This window comes from Eumetopias jubatus, unplaced genomic scaffold (genome assembly GCF_037043125.1).
Source record: "Eumetopias jubatus isolate StellerSeaLion01/CBP00866 unplaced genomic scaffold, mEumJub1_p1.0 scaffold_8, whole genome shotgun sequence".
Lineage (NCBI taxonomy): Eukaryota > Metazoa > Chordata > Mammalia > Carnivora > Otariidae > Eumetopias > Eumetopias jubatus.
In genome coordinates, this window is record NW_028274814.1 from 75,283,560 (window position 1) to 75,301,744 (window position 18,185).

General features: G+C 37.9%; 1 protein-coding gene and 1 pseudogene across 4 annotated transcripts in view; one reads left to right on the plus strand and one right to left on the minus strand.

Moving 5' to 3' along the window:
• Positions 1-362: 362 nt before the first annotated feature.
• On the minus strand, positions 363-1,173 carry LOC148163736 (uncharacterized; annotated as a pseudogene).
• Positions 1,174-1,503: 330 nt separating this feature from the next.
• The window catches only part of ARID2 (AT-rich interaction domain 2), a 157,895-nt gene continuing 141,213 nt past the window's right edge, over positions 1,504-18,185 (plus strand). For 3 of the 4 annotated variants that reach the window (XM_028123132.2, XM_028123133.2, XM_088026017.1), the window contains exons 1-3: positions 1,504-1,728; positions 1,844-1,937; positions 3,007-3,104. In XM_028123132.2, coding sequence (XP_027978933.1) covers positions 1,637-1,728; positions 1,844-1,937; positions 3,007-3,104 — 284 coding nt within the window. In that variant the 5' untranslated portion in view covers positions 1,504-1,636. Of the gene's footprint in view, positions 1,729-1,843; positions 1,938-2,836; positions 2,907-3,006; positions 3,105-18,185 lie in introns of those variants that run through there. The other variant, XM_088026016.1, reaches the window with a different exon arrangement.

Sequence of the window (18,185 nt, forward strand, 5' to 3'; positions counted from 1 at the left end):
ATGATTAGTCTCCGTTTAAGCAGCCTTTTTTTATTAACCTTCAAATTATTTTAAGCGGGGATGGCATTTGAGACGTTTGAAAGCAAGGAAAAACAAGGTCTTACTCGATATTTAAGCGCGTCTATCTTTAAGATCTTAATGTAAAAATATAGGCGTTAATCATTGTCAAAGTTCAAAAGATTGGTTCCCAATTTAGTTTGCATAACTCAGCATAAAATAATCTAGTGTGATATGTGAAACCAACCAAAGGCAAAACGAATTAAGAGCATTACTACTGTATTCCCACAGAACTAGGACAGTTCACATTGTATTTAATTTACAGTTTGCTAAAGTTAGTTTGTGGATAATTCATGGAAAATGTGCTAATCAGGCTCCAAAATACTAGCACAAGGCTCAGAAAAGCCGATTCCTTTAGACCTTAAAAAAAAAAAAAGGTAACAAATTGACTTTATTCCGATCTGTGAATGATGCGTAGCGTGAGGAGCTGCCCCTCGGAGCTTCCCTTCCCTACCGAGCGCCAGACTGGTTCTGTCGGGCTGGCAGGGACTCCGAGGCGGCCCTTCCAACAGCCGGGCCGGGGACGCGAACATCGCCTCCACCCCTAACCCTGGAACAACCGGTAGTGGCCGTTTCCCCGCACCGCCCCCCTTTCCGCCGGCTTTGTGTGCGTGTGAAATGTGCGGCACATTGCAGATGAACCCTAAGCCCGGCGAGCCGAGTCTATTGTTCCCCGCGAGGAGCTGCCGGGGCGGTGTGGAGCCAGGCGCAGTGCCGCGGCCGGCCCTCGGGGGTCGCTGTGCGGCGCTGGCTGCCCGGCCGTGGCGGCGGCGCTGGCGGCAGCAGAGAGGGAGGCTGGCAGGGAAGGAAGCGGGCGGGCGGCGCGCAGCGGCTCGGCTGCCGCCGGTGCTTTCTGCCCGGGGACGCCCCAGCCGCCGCGGCCGAGGCCGCGCGTGAATGTGTGCGAGGGCCCCGCGGAGCTGCGGCCGGAATACACGCTGTCACCCCTCTTTCCACAAACCACCACACAGACCTCCCCCTCCCCACCCCCAGCCCCGCCTGCCCCAGCCCCGCCGCCGCGGCCGCCGAAACTCCCGGGCCTCCGGCCGCCCCGGCCCCTCACCGTCGGCTCGCCTTTCCCCTCGCCCGCTCGCGCGCCCCCGGCAGCAGCACCATGTTGAATCGCGTCCCCAGGCCGAGCCGCCTGGGCCGGCGGCGCTGAGAGGCGGGCGAGAGCCGGGCCGCGGGGAGGGAGAGAAGGAAGGGGTGGGGGCCGCGCTCGCCCCGCGGCTTCGCGCGGATCCGGCAGTCGCCTGCCCCTCTAGTTTCGCTCCGATTTCTTTAAACTTTTTTAGAAATTCCCCTCCCTCCTTCCCTCCTCTCCCCCTGGCCTCCTGCTCCCTCCTTCCCCTCCTCCTCCTCCTCCTCCTCCCCCTCCCTCCCTCCCTCCCTGCGCCGCCGCCGCCGCCGCCGCCGCCGCCGCCGCCGCCGCCGCCGCCGCCGCCACCGCCGGCCCATGACTGAGCCCCGCCGCCGCCGGCCGAGGAATGGGCTCCGGGCTCTGGTAGGAAGCGCAGGGAGCGGGGGGCGCTTTTAAAACACCGATCTGGGTTTTTTTAAAACCTCCTTTGAAAAAATAATGGCAAACTCGACGGGGAAGGCGCCTCCGGACGAGCGGAGAAAGGGACTCGCTTTCCTGGACGAGCTGCGGCAGTTCCACCACAGCAGAGGGTGAGAGCAGAACCGGGGGGGCAGCGCCGGGGCGAGCCGGGGCGAACGGGGCTCTCCCGCCCGGGCCGGGCGCGGGGTCCCGGCTGACAAGTGCGGGGCTTTCTCTCTCCCGCAGGTCGCCTTTTAAAAAAATCCCTGCGGTGGGTGGGAAGGAGCTGGATCTTCACGGTCTCTACACCAGAGTCACTACTTTAGGCGGATTCGCGAAGGTGAGTGGAAGTTTTAATTTGTATTTCCCTCTCGCTGGCCTCTTCCAAAAAGTCTCCTTTGACCCCGGAGTGGGCGCTCGGGGCCGGGGGGGTGGCCCGCGGGGGCAAAAGGCGTTCTTTTCGCTCCCAGCCGGTGGCACGGAGGCGGACGGCGGCGGGGCTGTTTTTGGCCTGGTGGCTCGCGTGCGCGCGGCGGGCGCGGGGCTCGGGCGGGCGGGCGGCCCGGCGCCGGCTCGCGCCCTGCCCGGTGCCCGGCCGGCCCGGCGGGGTCTGAGCGCCGCGGCGGGGAGTGCGGGCGTGCGGGGCGCCCGCCCGAGCCCCGCGCCCGCGCCCGCCCGCCCGCTCGCTCGCTCGCGAGTCAGCTCTGCCGCCGCTGCCGCTCTAGCACAGGCGGAGACACAGAGACACACAGACTCTGAGAGCAGTTTTCGTGCAACTCAAAATTAGCGCGGGCAGGTTTAACATCGATAATCGGCTGCGAAATGATCCCGGCAGCCGGGGGCACAGCCTCGGCCCCGTCGCCCTCGGTTTATACAGCTAACAAAAGAAACCAGGACCTGTCTCCAAATAGCCATCTTAGGCTTCAAGGCTAGGCAGAAGCTGTAGGCCTCAAAGAAGGGCCTATGGAGATGGATAGATCTGGGAGAGGGATCGGAATCGGCCCCGGCCCCGGCCCCCCCAGAACCTGCGGACGTCGCTGTCCGGAACAGTATTGATCCTTTTGAACTTTTTTTTTTTTTTAGTGTAAACGGACCGCGTTGAGATTTAAAAGGGGGCGACAGAGGGACTTGCGATTGGTTATTGTCCGGGCTTCAAAAACAAAACAAACCCACCACCACCCCCCCTCCTGCCCCCCAAACAAAACAAGTGCTCTTAAATACTGGGCTCTCGGGTGAAAACACAGTGATTCAAGCAGCCCTTGCTTAGTTACTCTTACGGATCGATCTGAAACACCCACTGATGCCTGAGGTATCTACAGATCTCTGTAGAATGGGTATTTATTTCATAGTTAGGTTAGAGTTTTCTTGGATGGTGCACTCTCAGACAAGTGTGGCTGTGTTTTTAACAGGTTTCTGAGAAGAATCAGTGGGGAGAAATTGTTGAAGAGTTCAACTTTCCCAGAAGTTGTTCTAACGCTGCCTTTGCTTTAAAACAGTATTACTTGCGGTGAGTAGTAGTGACTCTTCCACAGTATTTGGAATTGAGGGACTTAAGGGGAGATTTGTTTTTAGGGGAAAAAAAGAACCCCCAAACAAACCTTGCACACCAGTTTCTAAAACTTCTCTTCATTTTTTCAGTCTGAGAAACATCAAATATCCATCGAGTGAGGTTGTAGGAAGGTGAAAGTGTTCTTCACCTATTTTAGGATTGTTTACATTTTTCATACAGGATCATTACAGGTGACACCCCACCCCCCATCTTGGTAAACATTCTTTTGTGACATTGTTATTGATTGCTTGATATCCACGGAGGGGCAGAGAGGTGATGCTTAGTAAAAGAGTTAAGATAGTTAATGAAACTTTGTATCCCTTGGGAAAATTTTTACTTTGCTTTGGAAACTCCTTTGCCTTTTTTAAATTCTTTAAGATTAAAAAAAAAAATGAAACCTCTTGTGTGGAACCGTGTAACGGACTGGTTTTTCAGTAGAATATTTCCACACAGCATAATATGTTGGTGCCTTAGGTGACCAGGATTGTTTTTGAATAAGTTCTTTGGAATTTTTGAATGACTTAAACACGTTCAAAAGGATTATTATATATGTAGGAAGATTAAGGATACTATGAAATGGAATATTATGATTTGGATTTTCTTTCATTTTCTCCCTTCTTTTTTGACTGTATTTGACAAAGTAAATTTCTTATTCAGTTGATATGTGATGCAGTTTAGATAATATATTTTCTGGTTAAGCTTTATTTTTTCTTTTTCTGATAATTGTAATGTATTATGAGGTCTTTTATTTTTAATGCTTAATTTCTCATAGAGGGTCTTTAGTTGGTGGTGGTTTATTTAAAACTAAAAGAATGCTCTTCATATTTATTGCTTTTATTAATGTTATAATTAAAGGGATATAAAAAAGGATTACCTTTTTTTTTTTTTTAGTTAACGTAGTTTCTGCATAGTTTGAGTTTGGCATTTATCATTGCTCCAAATGCAATATCCAAATGTAGATATTCTGTGTTAAGTTCAGCTTTCTGAAGTAGGAAATGCCATAATTGCCCAGGTGTACTTTCTATTGGCTATCTTAGATTGACTTCAGGCTTGAAGCTGAAGAGTTCACAGAACTTTGTGGGTAGTTATTGAGTTATACAGAAGTCTAGAAAATATTAAATATGGCTAGTTGTTATTTATTCAGGTGTGTGTGTGATGGCAATGTGTGTCAGGGTACATTTTTAAATAAAGGTCTAAAGCAATAAACAAAGTGAAATTAACCCCCCAAACTGTTGATTTAGTAATGTGGTGAGAAGTAGAGAATTTTATATTTATGATGATATTCATTTGCTCATTTCCATTTATAACATTGAGAGGAATGCTATTAGTATAGGTCCTGGTTTTCTGGTAATCAGTGTGAACTATTTGGATTTTAAACTGTTTAAGACACATTTTAAAGGTATGCCTCATATTTATTATACAAACAGGATTTTAGCATAATCAATTGAATGTCTAGAATTCCAGTTTTTTTGCAAGTTACATAAATACTGTTTTTCCACTTGTAATTTCTATCCTGAGATCATATCATTCACTGATTGTACTTATAAGTACTATTTTTAAGTATATAGCTTCAGGGTTGTTTGCAACTCTTTACATTGTTCTCAGGTCAATTTGAGCTTTATGCTCCTATTAGAAGCTGCTTTTTGAACTATGTCCTTAGCTAAACTTGTTTTTCCTCCATATGTCACTCTCCAGGTTTGTTTTTGTAGGGTTGTAGCTAGGCTACTAGGAAAAAAGTTGAAGCATTTGTTTTGGAAAATAAAGCCATGTGAAGATTTGCATGGCTTGTAAAGAAATACAGGAGAAATATGCTGGTCAAAAATTGGGTACTACCTTGAAAGATTTTTTTTTTCCCATAGTGGTGAAATATTGCACAATTAGAGGACATGTATTATGCTGAGTTTTACACCTTCCTCTGAAAAATCTTAACTGGCAGACAGGATGCCAAGCTTTCACAGTAATTCTGTTACTTAACCATAAGACTGCGTCTTTATAGTAAGAAGTAGTAATCGAGTGACTTTGTGAGTTTCCTCTTTGATATATCAAATTGAATATCATGGTTTCTGATGAGCAGATAATGCAGTGTGTTTTCTAAATCACAGGTAGAATTTTTTAAAATAACTGCTTTTTCATTTGACCTATTGTAAGACTGCTATTACACATACCAGTTTTCATTTACTCTATAAGTTTAATATTTGCTGACATTCCTCTGTAATTTCAGTATTAATTGGATGGCTATTAGCCTAGTATGGCCAGGATGAAGATATGATACATTTTATGATATTACAGACATTTAAATAAAGAGGAGCAAACTAGTATGCTGGCCATGTATATATTCTAACATTTCTGTGTTTGTTTTGATACAAACATAGACAGCCATTGAATGTAGAGACTTGAGTTTAGTGGTCTGCCAAAAAGTTTGCTTGATTGTATCAAACATACATTTATTCAGTTGTAGATTGCATATAAAAATTTCTCAAAGTCTAAAATTGAAAATGTGATGGATGATTTGTTTAAACACCAGCATTTAATGTTTTAAATGTTAGTGCCTACTAGGAATGTGTAAAACTACTCTATTTAAAAATTGGGTATTAATCCTCTATCATGTCCATATATTTTGTTTTCACTTAGTTCCTTTCTTGGCCTGTACATCTCCATTTCTTCCACAGATGGTTATTACTAGAATATCCCTATCAGTATAAAAAGATAAGGTAATGTTTTCTACATTTTTGTAGTTGGAGAAATTAAAGTGCAAAAAATATCCAAATGGCTTTAGGGGCATTTGTTAATTGGACAAAAAAGTTGTATTCCTGACACATGTTCTGTAATATTTAATCAGTCTATTATGAATTCAGTTAGTCACAAATGATTTTAAGAAATTAAAATGTGGTTGGAAGTTACATATGGTTGTGTATGCCCAAGAAGAATGTATAGCTATACACAATGTGTTCTATATTTACTCATTGAATTTTATTTTTTGTTCTGTTTTGGTGCAAAGATTGGGGCACAATTTACTACTCTTATTTCCATTAAAAATTTGAAGTCTTGGTATGAAGATTTAGGTAAATATTTCAAATACTTAGTTGAAGAATTTTGTTGTAGCTTACGCCAACAATAGTCAAGGTTACCTTGATGTTCCTGTTATAAAACTTGATTTTTTGGAAAGGAGGTGAAATATCTTGGACATTAAAAATTTATTGTACAAAACTATGTATTACTGATTTTCTTATAATAAGTGATTTTTTTTTTTTTTACATGTACCTACCTTTAGAATAGCCAGCAACTTTATTGTAGCATTGTATCCGCTAGAGTGAATTTTCAGTTGCTTTGTGAATTTATTCTATTTTTCCCCTTTTGGTGAATAAAGTCCTCCCTTAAATTATACCAATCTAAAGAGTTTACATTCATCATTTAAATAGAATGAACACACTCACGTTCTCTAGTTAGTGTACACCATGTAGATTACCTCTTTTAAGAGAAGTGTTTTATGAATCACTTGATGTTCAGTGAATGAATGCTTCACAATTGTAATAAGAAAGTAATACACTGACTTTGTGACTTGCTAAACAGAATTGTTAAGCAGACATTGCTTGCTTTATTCAAGGAAGAAAAATAAAAGTAATGTGGAGATTGGAAGGACAACTTATTTAAATAAATTATTCATATATGGATTTTAAATTTAGTATTATAAACTGTGTCCTTTCATTTTGAGCAAACCTGATTTTGATATCTTCTGATATTCTGTTACATTTTAAAGGGCATGCAGACATGTTGAAAGAAAGTAGAGAAGGTTGAAAGACTGATCAGGGCTCAGCTAGGTTAATGTTGTGTCTTAGAAATCATGTTCAAATAGCTTAAATTTGCCCCAAAGTAAAAATAAATCTAACTCACTCCAAGATAGTTCGTTCACTGAAGATATGTGTTTTACTGAGGCTACTAACTAGCAACTTTATCATAACTCCCAAAAATGTTTGTGCTTTTTTAGATTTACATTTTCTGCCTTAGCAGTTAACTAAAAATGTCTGTTTCTAAATAGGAACATTCTTTTATAATCCTACCTGTACTCTGTTGTGGATTCAATATTTTCATGGTTGGGTGTGTGTGAAATACACTGTAACTTTGATAGAAAAGCATATCACTGCTGTGAATCTTTTTTATTGCCAAACTGAATGATATTGGAAGTTGGAAAAGGAATGAGGATCAAACATTTTAATTCATTGCAATTTAGGTGCATTAGTCTGCAAGCAAGTATTTAATACATATATTTAGGTGAAGTGTTTAGAGCTTTTATTAATATTTGGTGAAGAAGTCTACTTACTGAGCGTTTTCCAGAAGGGTATAGACCTTACTGAAGTTTACTGACAAAAATGTGTCTTGTCCAAATTGGGAATTAGAGGACATATGGGGCAGAGTGAGGGGGATTTTCTCTGTCTCTCCTTCTTTGATCTGCCACCACCATCATCACCATACTCTTGGTATTTAGGATTAATTAAAGTAGAAATTCCCAACTTGTGCTTTATGAAATACTTGTTCTCTTGAAATGTCAATATGTTTCCTTGAAAAAAGGCCAGATGAATTTGAATTTGAGCAGTAAAGCTAAACTTGGATTACTTTATTGCAGGACTGCTTAGAGACTTTATTTTGTTAATGTGCATGTGGATCTCTAGATTGGAGAAACACGATTTATTACTTCCTTCCCCCTAGCCATAGTAAATGGTGTTTCCCAAACACTACCACACATCACAGGAGTGTGATACAAAACCCCATGTTTGAGGAACATTTGTTAAGTTCTGTAGAGCACGGTTTGGGAAACTCTGATCTAGAAGAGATGGGTGTTAAGGAAGAGAAATTTTAAATATGGAAAATAATGAGGAAATAAGAAATGACAGGTAATTATGTATATTTATATAGAGATAAATAAATATGAATGTAAATTTTTAGGAGCTCTTGTTGGTATGTCTTTATCAATGGCTGTGCAAAATTACATTGGTAGTACTTGCTAAATATTTGTTTGAAATAGGGGATGTTAAAATTATCTCATGTTCATTGCCAATAAAAGAAAGGTAAAGAAATGTTGCAGTCCAAATAGGAGAAGAAAAGTTGAACCTTCAAGATAAGCAGTGACCTTAGTTGGTCTGGAATGGAGAAAGCTGTCCTTGTAGATATACAACAATATTTTTCTACTATTTAAACTATAATATGATGAAGGACAAAAGACCAAAAAAAAAAAAAATGACCATGATAAAGATTTTTAAGTCTTATAGGCAGTGGTTCATATATTAACTTGATTTTTTTTTAAGATTTTATTTATTTATTTATTTGACAGATAGAGACATACCGAGAGAGGGAACACAAGCAGGGGGAGTGGGAGAGGGAGAAGCAGGCTTCCCGCCAAGCAGGGAGCCCGATGTGGGGCTCCATCCCAGGACTCTGGGATCATGACCTGAGCCGAAGGCAGATGCTTAACGACTGAGCCACCCAGGTGCCCTTAACTTGATATTCTTTATGACAAAGGAATTTATGATTTTATTTGACCACTTAGTCATCTTTTAACTTAAAATTCATGTTTGAATCAGCAGCCCCCCCAAAAGCAAGTAACTGCCCTTTATTTCCCCTGTTGTCCATCATTCTAACTAGAGGCTTTAAAAAAAAAAAACAGGATATTTATATTTAAATTTGTTTTTTAAATTTGTACAAGGCTCTCTAAAGAATTACAGCAGAATTATTGGTCACATTGTTTTATGGAATAGTAATACTTTTATTGAAATATGGTGGTAGTTCTGTTAAAAATTTGTATTTACTTCAGTTCTTTAACTTTAAAAACTGAGAAGTCATATCATGAATTTCGATGTTAGGAAAAGCTGTTTAGAAGTAAATATTGGTTTAAGGACCACGCTTACTGGAGTTAAAAATGGGGATGTTAGCATTAAAGATTATCTTCAAATATTTTATGGCTTGAAGTTAAAAGCATAATTTTTATGAAAAGCAAATGTGAATTTGAAATAAATTTAAATAACATGGTTAGTACAGTTTATTCATAGTAGAACCAAGGAAAATAGGCAGATTGATTCTGTTTATTCAGAAGTGCACAAAGATGCATATATGCTGATTGATATTGTATTGGTTACCTATCATAAAATTTATTGATGCTTTCACTTGGAATTAAAACTTTTGGGGGACCTAGAATAAAGAGATGGTTTAGAGCAAATGTCACTCTCAGTAATGTTCAGATTATCAATGAATTTCATTAAGCTTTCCAAGAATTGTGTTACTAATATCAGAGTCTAATATATACTTTTCTGTTTCAAAATATAAAGAAGTGTCATTTGTGCCTGGATACTTTTTGCATATTCATTATATTGTGAGTGGAAGTTAATTCATTTCTGTAAGATATATACCCTGTTGACTAAGTACGTTGCAATAACATAGCTAACAAGGGCTCCACTTCAGTTGAGGGGAATAAAAGGGCACATGAATTTACCAATTCAAACTTACCGTAACTGTATTTGTGTAATTTGGATTTTAAAAAGGTAATTAAAAATAAGTTTTCCTTAATATCTAGTTGGGTTTTTTTTCTATATAGGACTTTATGATTATGGTTGCTGGAACTATAATCTCTTTGTGATATCCAGGAGTAGCTATCAACATTCTGAATTGTTGCCCCAGAATGATAGAGCCATAATTCCATTAGTATCTAAGTCAGTGTTTGCAAGGTCCACCCCAACTTACTGCAGGAGATTTTGTGGTTGGGCTGAATCTTTTGTTTTGGCTGTTTTATCTCATTAGTTTCTTAACAGTTTCCTTTTTCTTTTCCTATCATGCCATTGATTTGTTGGAGGAATGAGGTCATTTGTTCTTCAGACTGTACCAAATTCTGGATTTGGTTGATTGCTTCCTTCTAGTGTCAGTTAACTTGTTCCTCTATCCCCTGTATTTATTCCTTGAAAACTGATAGATTTAAAACTAGATACCATTCAAGTTCAGTATTTTAGGCATACTTGATGTGTAGTGATGTGCTTTTCATCGAATCATGAGACATGATCATGTTTATGTTGTCCCATTTTAGTGGTGTTGAGATTGATGAGTGATTTTAAATAATAATAGTCTGTAGTTTTAAAAAGTGTGCCGTAGGTGATTCTTAAAGTGTGCTGAAGTTTGAGAACAGCTTGCTGAGATAACTGGTTTAACTTGGCATCAACGTATTGGCCAGGGCTACATCCAGAACAAAACCTTTAGGTAACATCTGGTCTGGGGCACCTGCTCAAAGCTGCACCTGTCATCTCTAGGCAGAGCCTGGACACACCCTACACTTTGTCTCTGGGCTCCAGAGAAGCTAACAAGGGCTCCACTTCAGTTGAGGGGAATAAAAGGGCACGTGAATTACCAATTCAAACTTACCCTAACTGTGTTTGTGTAATTTGGATTTTAAAAAGTCATTAAAAATAAGTTTTCCTTAATATCTAGTTGGGTTTTTTTTTTCTATATAGGACTTTATGATATTCGTCCCAAATGAGATGCCATTTGTTTTATTGAATTTATTCAATGCTTTTCCACTTTGTGACGATTTTGTTGGTCTGTCCCAGTACTGCTGAGGGAGGTTAACTTATATTTTATAAATTCCTATGCAAATAACATTAACAAGAACTTGTTTTTTAATGCACTGTCTTCATTTTCAAACGATTTTTATATGTGAGAATTTTATTTCAAATTTTAGAAGTAATTGCTGTTATTTAATCTAAGAAAAAATAACACTTAGAAAAAAAATTCTTTACACCACTCAAACTTTTCTTTTGGAGCATATGGGCTACTTCTTAAAAAAAAAAAAAGGCTCTAGGTTATATCCAACTCTCAAACTCAAGTGTCAGCCATAATGGCCAGTTAGAAAAGTGTTTGTTTTTTTTTTTAATATATTTTCAGACCACACTTTCCCCCCTTTGCCTTTCTGTTTCCTTCCCTAGTGATAGACTTGCTTTAACAAAACATTGTCTTATTCATCACCTATCATTATGCACAGTTGTGAAATATCTTCAGGTATATTCCATGTTCTTGGTATGTTTACCTTTTGTTTTTATCAGTAAATCATTTTTTTCATTACCATTTAGTGGGGCCAAAATAAAATGTTGCTTTTTATGAAGCAAGATTTAAATAAAGTTGTATAAGAATCTATTGTTTGCATATACTTCTTATTGTGAAATATGTCAAGTATCTGATTCTAGCCTTTCTGAGTTCTTACCTTTGTCCTTGGTTATTTCTTTTTTTTTTTTTAAGATTTATTTGAGAAAGAGAGAATGAGAGAGAGAGAGAGAGCACACGAGAGGGGGGAGGGTCAGAGGAAGAAGCAGACTCCCTGCTGAGCAGGGAGCCCAATGCGGGACTTGATCCTGGGACTCCAGGATCATGACCTGAGCTGAAGGCAGTTGCTTAACCAAATGAGCCACCCAGGTGCCCCTGTCCTTGGTTATTTCTTACTTATATTGTTCAGTGGTCAGTTGCTCTGTGCACAAAGATGATTTTTATTATGTAATTATATCATTCACAATGAAGTGTTTTCAGATGAAACTTTTTTTTGTTCCTCTCCTAGACCATTGGTTAATTTTAAGTAAAATGTTCGTAGAAACATACATGAGGTGAGTAGGAACATTCATCTGTTAAAATAGGACAAAGAAGAGACCAAAAGTTAGGGCTCTATGTAGAAAATACCTAACTTGTAGTACTTTAGAGATGGAACTAAATTTAAAATCATCAGTAATAAGGGGCGCCTGGGTGGCTCAGTCGTTAAGTGTCTGCCTTTGGCTCAGGTCATGATCCCAGGGTCCGGGGATCCAGCCCTGCATCTGGCTGCCTGCTCGGCAGGAAGCTTTCTTCTCCCTCTGCCTCTCCCTCTCCCCCTCCCCCTCTTTGTGTTCCCTCTCTCACTGTGTCTCTGTCAAATAAATAAATAAAATCTTCAAAAATAAAAATAATAATGCCCAGGTTGATTATACTTTTCATAATGGTTCATAGATTAAGTGAATATTCACTGTACCTGAACTCAGATAAGACCACTTAATACTTCATAAACAGAAGTTCCTACCTTAGCAGGCTGTGTACCTCTGAGTGCACTCCCAAGTAATAGGTGACGTGTTCTTAAGTGGTTTGGTATAATCTTTTTAGTTAAAGTCAAACCTCTGAATTTGTGAGTAGTTTTTCCAGGTAGACCCACATTGCAATTCATTAATTCAGTCTAGTAGTAAAAAATCTGTTTGAGAAGTGATAAACCGAATCATTTTCCCTCCTTGCTATGTTTTCTTTTTTAAAATGTTCAAATTTTTTTGACTGTAATGTGAACTCTTGTTTACGCTTCATTAGCTGTTGACTAATTGTTTTTATTTTGCCACATTTGCTTTATATTTTTCTCTTTATATGTGATGGTATGTATATGTACATGCACTATTACTGTTATGTAATCATTTGATATCAATTATAGATAAAAATGTCCTAAATATGAGTGTATATTAAGAATAAAACATTCTTTTAATATAGCAACAGTACAGTTATTAAATTCAGAAAACTTAGCATGGATACAATCATATTATCTGTATTATATATAGACTTAATTCAGATTTTGCCACTTGTCCCAAAGATGTCTTTTATAGCATATTGGACCCACCCCCGCAAGTCCATAATCTTGTATTACGTTTACTTATATATCCAGTTCTTCAGCCTTTCAGGATATTACCATTTTTGAGCAGTACAGGCCAACTGTATTATAAAATTTGGATTTGTCTGATGGTTTTCCAGGATTAGATTTAGGTTACACATTTTTGGCTGGAGGCCAAATGTCACTGTCCTATTGTTGATGTTAACTTTGGTTTAAGGTAATGTCCTCCTGGTTTCTCTACTATAAAGTTTCCACTTTCTCTTTTGTAATTAATAATTAACCTGTGGGGATACTTTGAGGCATATTAATACCTGGCTCACCATTAAAATTTTACCCAATAACTTTAGCATCCATTGATGATTCTTCCCTGAATCAGTTAGTTATAATGGATGTACAGTGCTTATTTTCTAACTTTATCATTCCTGCTGCATTTCTTAGCAATCTGTTGTAAGGAAAATATTTTCATTCTTATTATTTATTTTTATTTTATACAATGTAATATCTATTATGCATTTTGCTACTTAAATTTGGCCAGTAAGAGCCCTTTCAAGCTGGCTTCTGTGTCTTTAACATGTTCCCATTTTTAAGCTCGTCTGTGCTTTCTGATAAAATAAGATTTTCCAGGGTCAACTTGTGTTTTGCTTACCCATCTCTAGCATCAGCTATTTCTCCAAGTAGCGTCCTGGGTTTCTTTTTTTAGCATGAAATGGTATACAGAAACCAAGATCTGGTTGGTAGGTGTACTAATTGTTATTGGGTTGTCTTTCTTCCAGGCTCTTTCAGAGTAAGAGCTAGGAAGTTTATTTATTTTAAATATAAATCTACATGTGTTAAAAATCACAGTGCTGTATATACTAATATCTCTGGCTACAAATCCATACAAGTTTCTTCTTGCCTTCTTCCATACCATGCATGTATTTTCCTTCTCCTGCATTGAGAACCCTAGTTCCCAACACCAGTATATTTGCTCATGCTGTCAGGTCTGTAGTACATAGAGTATAATTTCAGAATTGTTATACCTGTACCAGTACAAACAACAAACCTGCTAAGTAGAGTTACAAATTCTTTGCAGTTCTTTTTGTGTTCAGACTGAAGCTATATTGGTATTTTGTTAAAAAATTCACAGTGGTTGGATTCTTTTTTTCTCGTTACTCTTATTCACTTAAAATATAGTAAAATTCATATTTTTTCTGTTTGTATTCAATTTTGTGATTTTCTCTACTTTTGTTTAATTTTATTTATGAATATGTAAAACAATAAAATTCTAAAATCAAAATTTAAGATACTTGGAGGTTATCCTCTTCCCTTCCCTTTCTCCTCTACCCACTTCCCCCCCATGCTTTGTTGGTAACCAGTTTCCTTAGTGTCTGGTGATCCTGTGTTTCTTTTTGCAAAAATTATACATATATATATATGTATGCATTTTATATACATATGCATTCTTAATTTTTGTTAAAATGAAGATGCATTTTGCTTTTTTCACTTAATGTATCTTGACTATCACTCTAATAAATTCATAAAGTCCCATTCTTTTTTTTTTAACAGCTGCATAGTATTCCATTATGTGGCTATATCCTACTTTATCCTGCACATAATGGCACTTAGGTTGGTTCCAATATTTAGAATTACAAATAATGCTATATGAGTAATCTTATGCAAATCTAGTAACCTTATGCAAACCTATTTTTAAAGTTTTAGAGATTTGTCTTCAGAGTAAATTACTAAAGTGGGTGTTGATGTAGTAATCAAAGAATAAATGCATATGTAGTTTTGTTAAATATTACCAAATTCCCTTTGTAGGAAAGAAATATTTAATGTTCCCACCACAGTATGTGAAAGTGCATATTTTCCACAGCCTTGCCATGTGCTGTCAAGTTTTTTAAGTCTTACCAATGTGAGGGGTTAAAAAATGGTATCTCACTATATTTTAATTATTGTGGCATATATAGCCTGTTTTAAAATTTTATCTGTTTGAGAAAGTGAGCGCACATGTGCATGCACGTGCAAGCAGGAAAGGGGGCACAGGAGGGGGGGGAGAGGGACAAGCAGACTCCCCACTAGCCACTCTGGGGGCTCAGTCTCATGATTGTGAGATCATGACCTGAGCTAAAGCCAAGAGTCGGTCACTTAACCTAGTGAGCCACCCAGGAGCCCTATATTCCCATCTCAGAGTTTTGTGGGTTTTTTTTTTTTTTTTAGGAAGTTTTCTTGGCTATTTTATGTTTGTTTTTCCATATGAACTTCAGTGTCAATTCTAGTTCTAGAAAAAAGCTTTTTGGTTTTTTTTTTTTGAATGGAGATTGCATTAAGTTTATAAATTATTGCAGAAGAACTGAGATGATGGTATTGAGTTGAACTATCCAAGAACAACGGAAGTCTTTCTATTCAAATCTTTTTGTGTTATGCAAGAGTCTAAAATTTTCCTTTTATAGGTTTTGGACATTTTTAAAGTTTATTCTTAGATGTATTATCATTTCTGTTCCTACTGCAAATGTGGTTTTTCTTCCATTTTAATCTTTTAATTGGTTATCATTTATTTACACGAAAGTTATTTTTTATATTATAATCTGCCATACTCAATTGTTTTACTGATTTTGGGGGGCTTTTTTTGTTTTGTTTTGGGGGGTTTGGGAAGGGGCAGAGGAGGGAGACAGAGAGAATTCTAAGCAGGCTCCATGCCCACTGAGGGCTTGATCTCACAACCCTGAGATCATGACCTGAGCTAAAATCAAGAGTCTGCTCCTTAACCGACCCAGATGCCCCAGTTGTTTTACTGTTTGTATTAATTTTATCATTGATTTTTAAGAATTTTTAGGTCTACTAGCATGTCATCTGCAAATAGATGGTTTTACTTCTTTTCTAAATTTTATGCCTTTCATTATTTAATGCCTTTAATTATTTTGTCTAATTGTATTGGCCACTATTAAATAGTTGGAAAGATGAAGGTGTCTTCGCCTTGATGATGACCTTAATTTGATGTTTCTAGCATTTCCTCATTGACTAAGGTACTGCCTGCTATGTGTCCTTTTTTTTTTTTAAGATTTTATTTATTTGTTTTAGAGAGAGAGCGCACACTTCATCAGGAAGAGGGGCAGAGGAGAAGGGAGAGGGAAAGGGAGAAAATCTCAAGCAGACTCTTGCCGTGCTCACAGAGCCCATCTTTGGGCTCAATCTCACGACCCTGAGATCATGACCTGAGCTGAAACCAAGAGTCAGTTGCTCAACCGACTGAGCCACCCAGGTGCCCCCTGCTATGTGTTCTTGATGCAGTCTTAACTCTATATGTTCTACTAAGATAGTATTTCTGTATTTATTTATTGAATGAACAATACTGTTAGACTTAGAAGTCAGATTTAGAGATATCCTTCATATGTTTTATCTACTAGAATTCATTTTTTTAAAATCTGTAATTCTTTATTATCTGTGTTCAGGTGGGGAGCTAATACTGAATATTACAATTTTTAAGTCCCATTTCGCAGCTTATATTGGAATGTGAATGTTTCTCATGTTCTAGGAATTTAACGTATAAATAAACATCAGCTACAATGCTAAATGATAACTTCAGAGGAAGGTTACCTTTCCTGTTTCTAAGTATCCATTAAAGTTTTTTACTATCTCATTCTTTGCTAGCTCTTGCATCACCTGCTGTATAAAAACAAGACAATAATTTAATTCATTGCTTGATTTTATTTATTAAAACTAGTATAAACCATGATTTGATCATTGCTTAATTTTTATATTCTCAAGATGAGAAGTAATTGTTTTTGTCTAAAAGTCCTCTTTATAGGTTATCCACCCTGTGGAGATGAAAAGCAAATTCATATTTTAGTTATAATCAGAAATCTTATATGCCCGTTTTAGTGAATCCGTTCAAATCCATTACCACTAAATTAAATGTTATGTCTTTACATTGCATATCTGATCCTCAGGTTTAGACATAATTTGGATATTAAAGTCTTGTTAGTTTTGAGAGTTGCTTAGAACATCCTTCTTTATCCCCTTCTTTATAAACTGGGAGGGTTAACTGAAATGGAGGTATGTGTGCCTGTGCACAAGTATGCACACACATACATGCAATACTGTGTATTAGCTTCAAGCAAACGGCTTGATAATTTCTTGGTCAGTTCTTGAACATACCAAATCTTATAGATATTACCAAGTCTTACACGTTTAAGGTGCTAAGCTGAGATAGACATTAGATACTATATGCAAATGTAACATTTAGAGGCCCAGTAGTATAGCTTTAGATTCCTAAAGATAGGAACAAGAAGTATGTAGTTCGAATTGGAGATGGCTACCTAATCTATCAATTCATAGCATCACTATTCTTAGGACTAGAAGGGATTTTAAGAAAGTGGTCTAACCCCGTGTTTTTTGGTAAGCTAAAAATAAAGATATTTTTTTCTGTTAGGCCTGCATAAGGATAATTAACTTGCCTAAGATCACTATTACTGAATGATGGAAGGGGAAAGTAGAAGCCAGAGCTGCCTTTATTACTCTACCGACTCTTTTCTGACTTAAAAGGAATATATGTAGAAGATCATCAGAGATTTCTTTGCTACTATAAAATGTGACCTTTATTTTTACATTAAGATGATTCCACTGACTTATACCATCTACGAGGCATAGGTTTTAAATTGTTGGTCAGTAGCAGTGATAATTATGTACTTGATTTGTCATTTGTATCAACAGTCTTATCTCTTTCCCCTTCCTGTTCAAAGGATTATGTTTACAAGACAGGTGAGTATTATTGGAAAGCCCATAGCAAAACATACAGCAATCACTGGGAAAAATCACTTTTTACTTGAAAGATATTCCTTATTTTTAAATGTTTTGCTTGGAAAAAATTAAACTTACATATTTGATTTTTTTTTTTTTTTTTTTTTTAATAACCAGGAATACTAATTTAAAGTTTTCAGTCTGGTACATTATTTTTTAGATGGAGACCTCTACTGGAAGTATGAAGCAATAGATGGATTCTATTATACATTATTAAATATCTAGACAAAGGGATGGCAAGGAGATTTACTTAAGACGGAGTCAATGTAAAGTATCCTAGAGTCCTTTTAAAAGAATCTTTCTTATGGCACTTTAGATAATAGTGTACTTTTGGTTTTATGACATCATCTTAAGTTTTTTATAAAGCAGAGTACTAAGTTTATATTTGACTTTTGCTTTTTAGCTGTTTATTGAATTTGTCACATGCCAGGCACTGTGCTAAATGGTTTACTGTAACTCATTTTTTCTTCACACTTCCCTATGTCATAGGCACTGTTATTTTATCAATGTTATAGAAAAGAATATAAGATAAAGAGGTTTAAGAATCTTATCCAAGGTCACACAGTAAGTTCTGGAGCTAGTCTTTGAACCTGGGCCGTTTGGCTCTAGAAAAGGTGTGC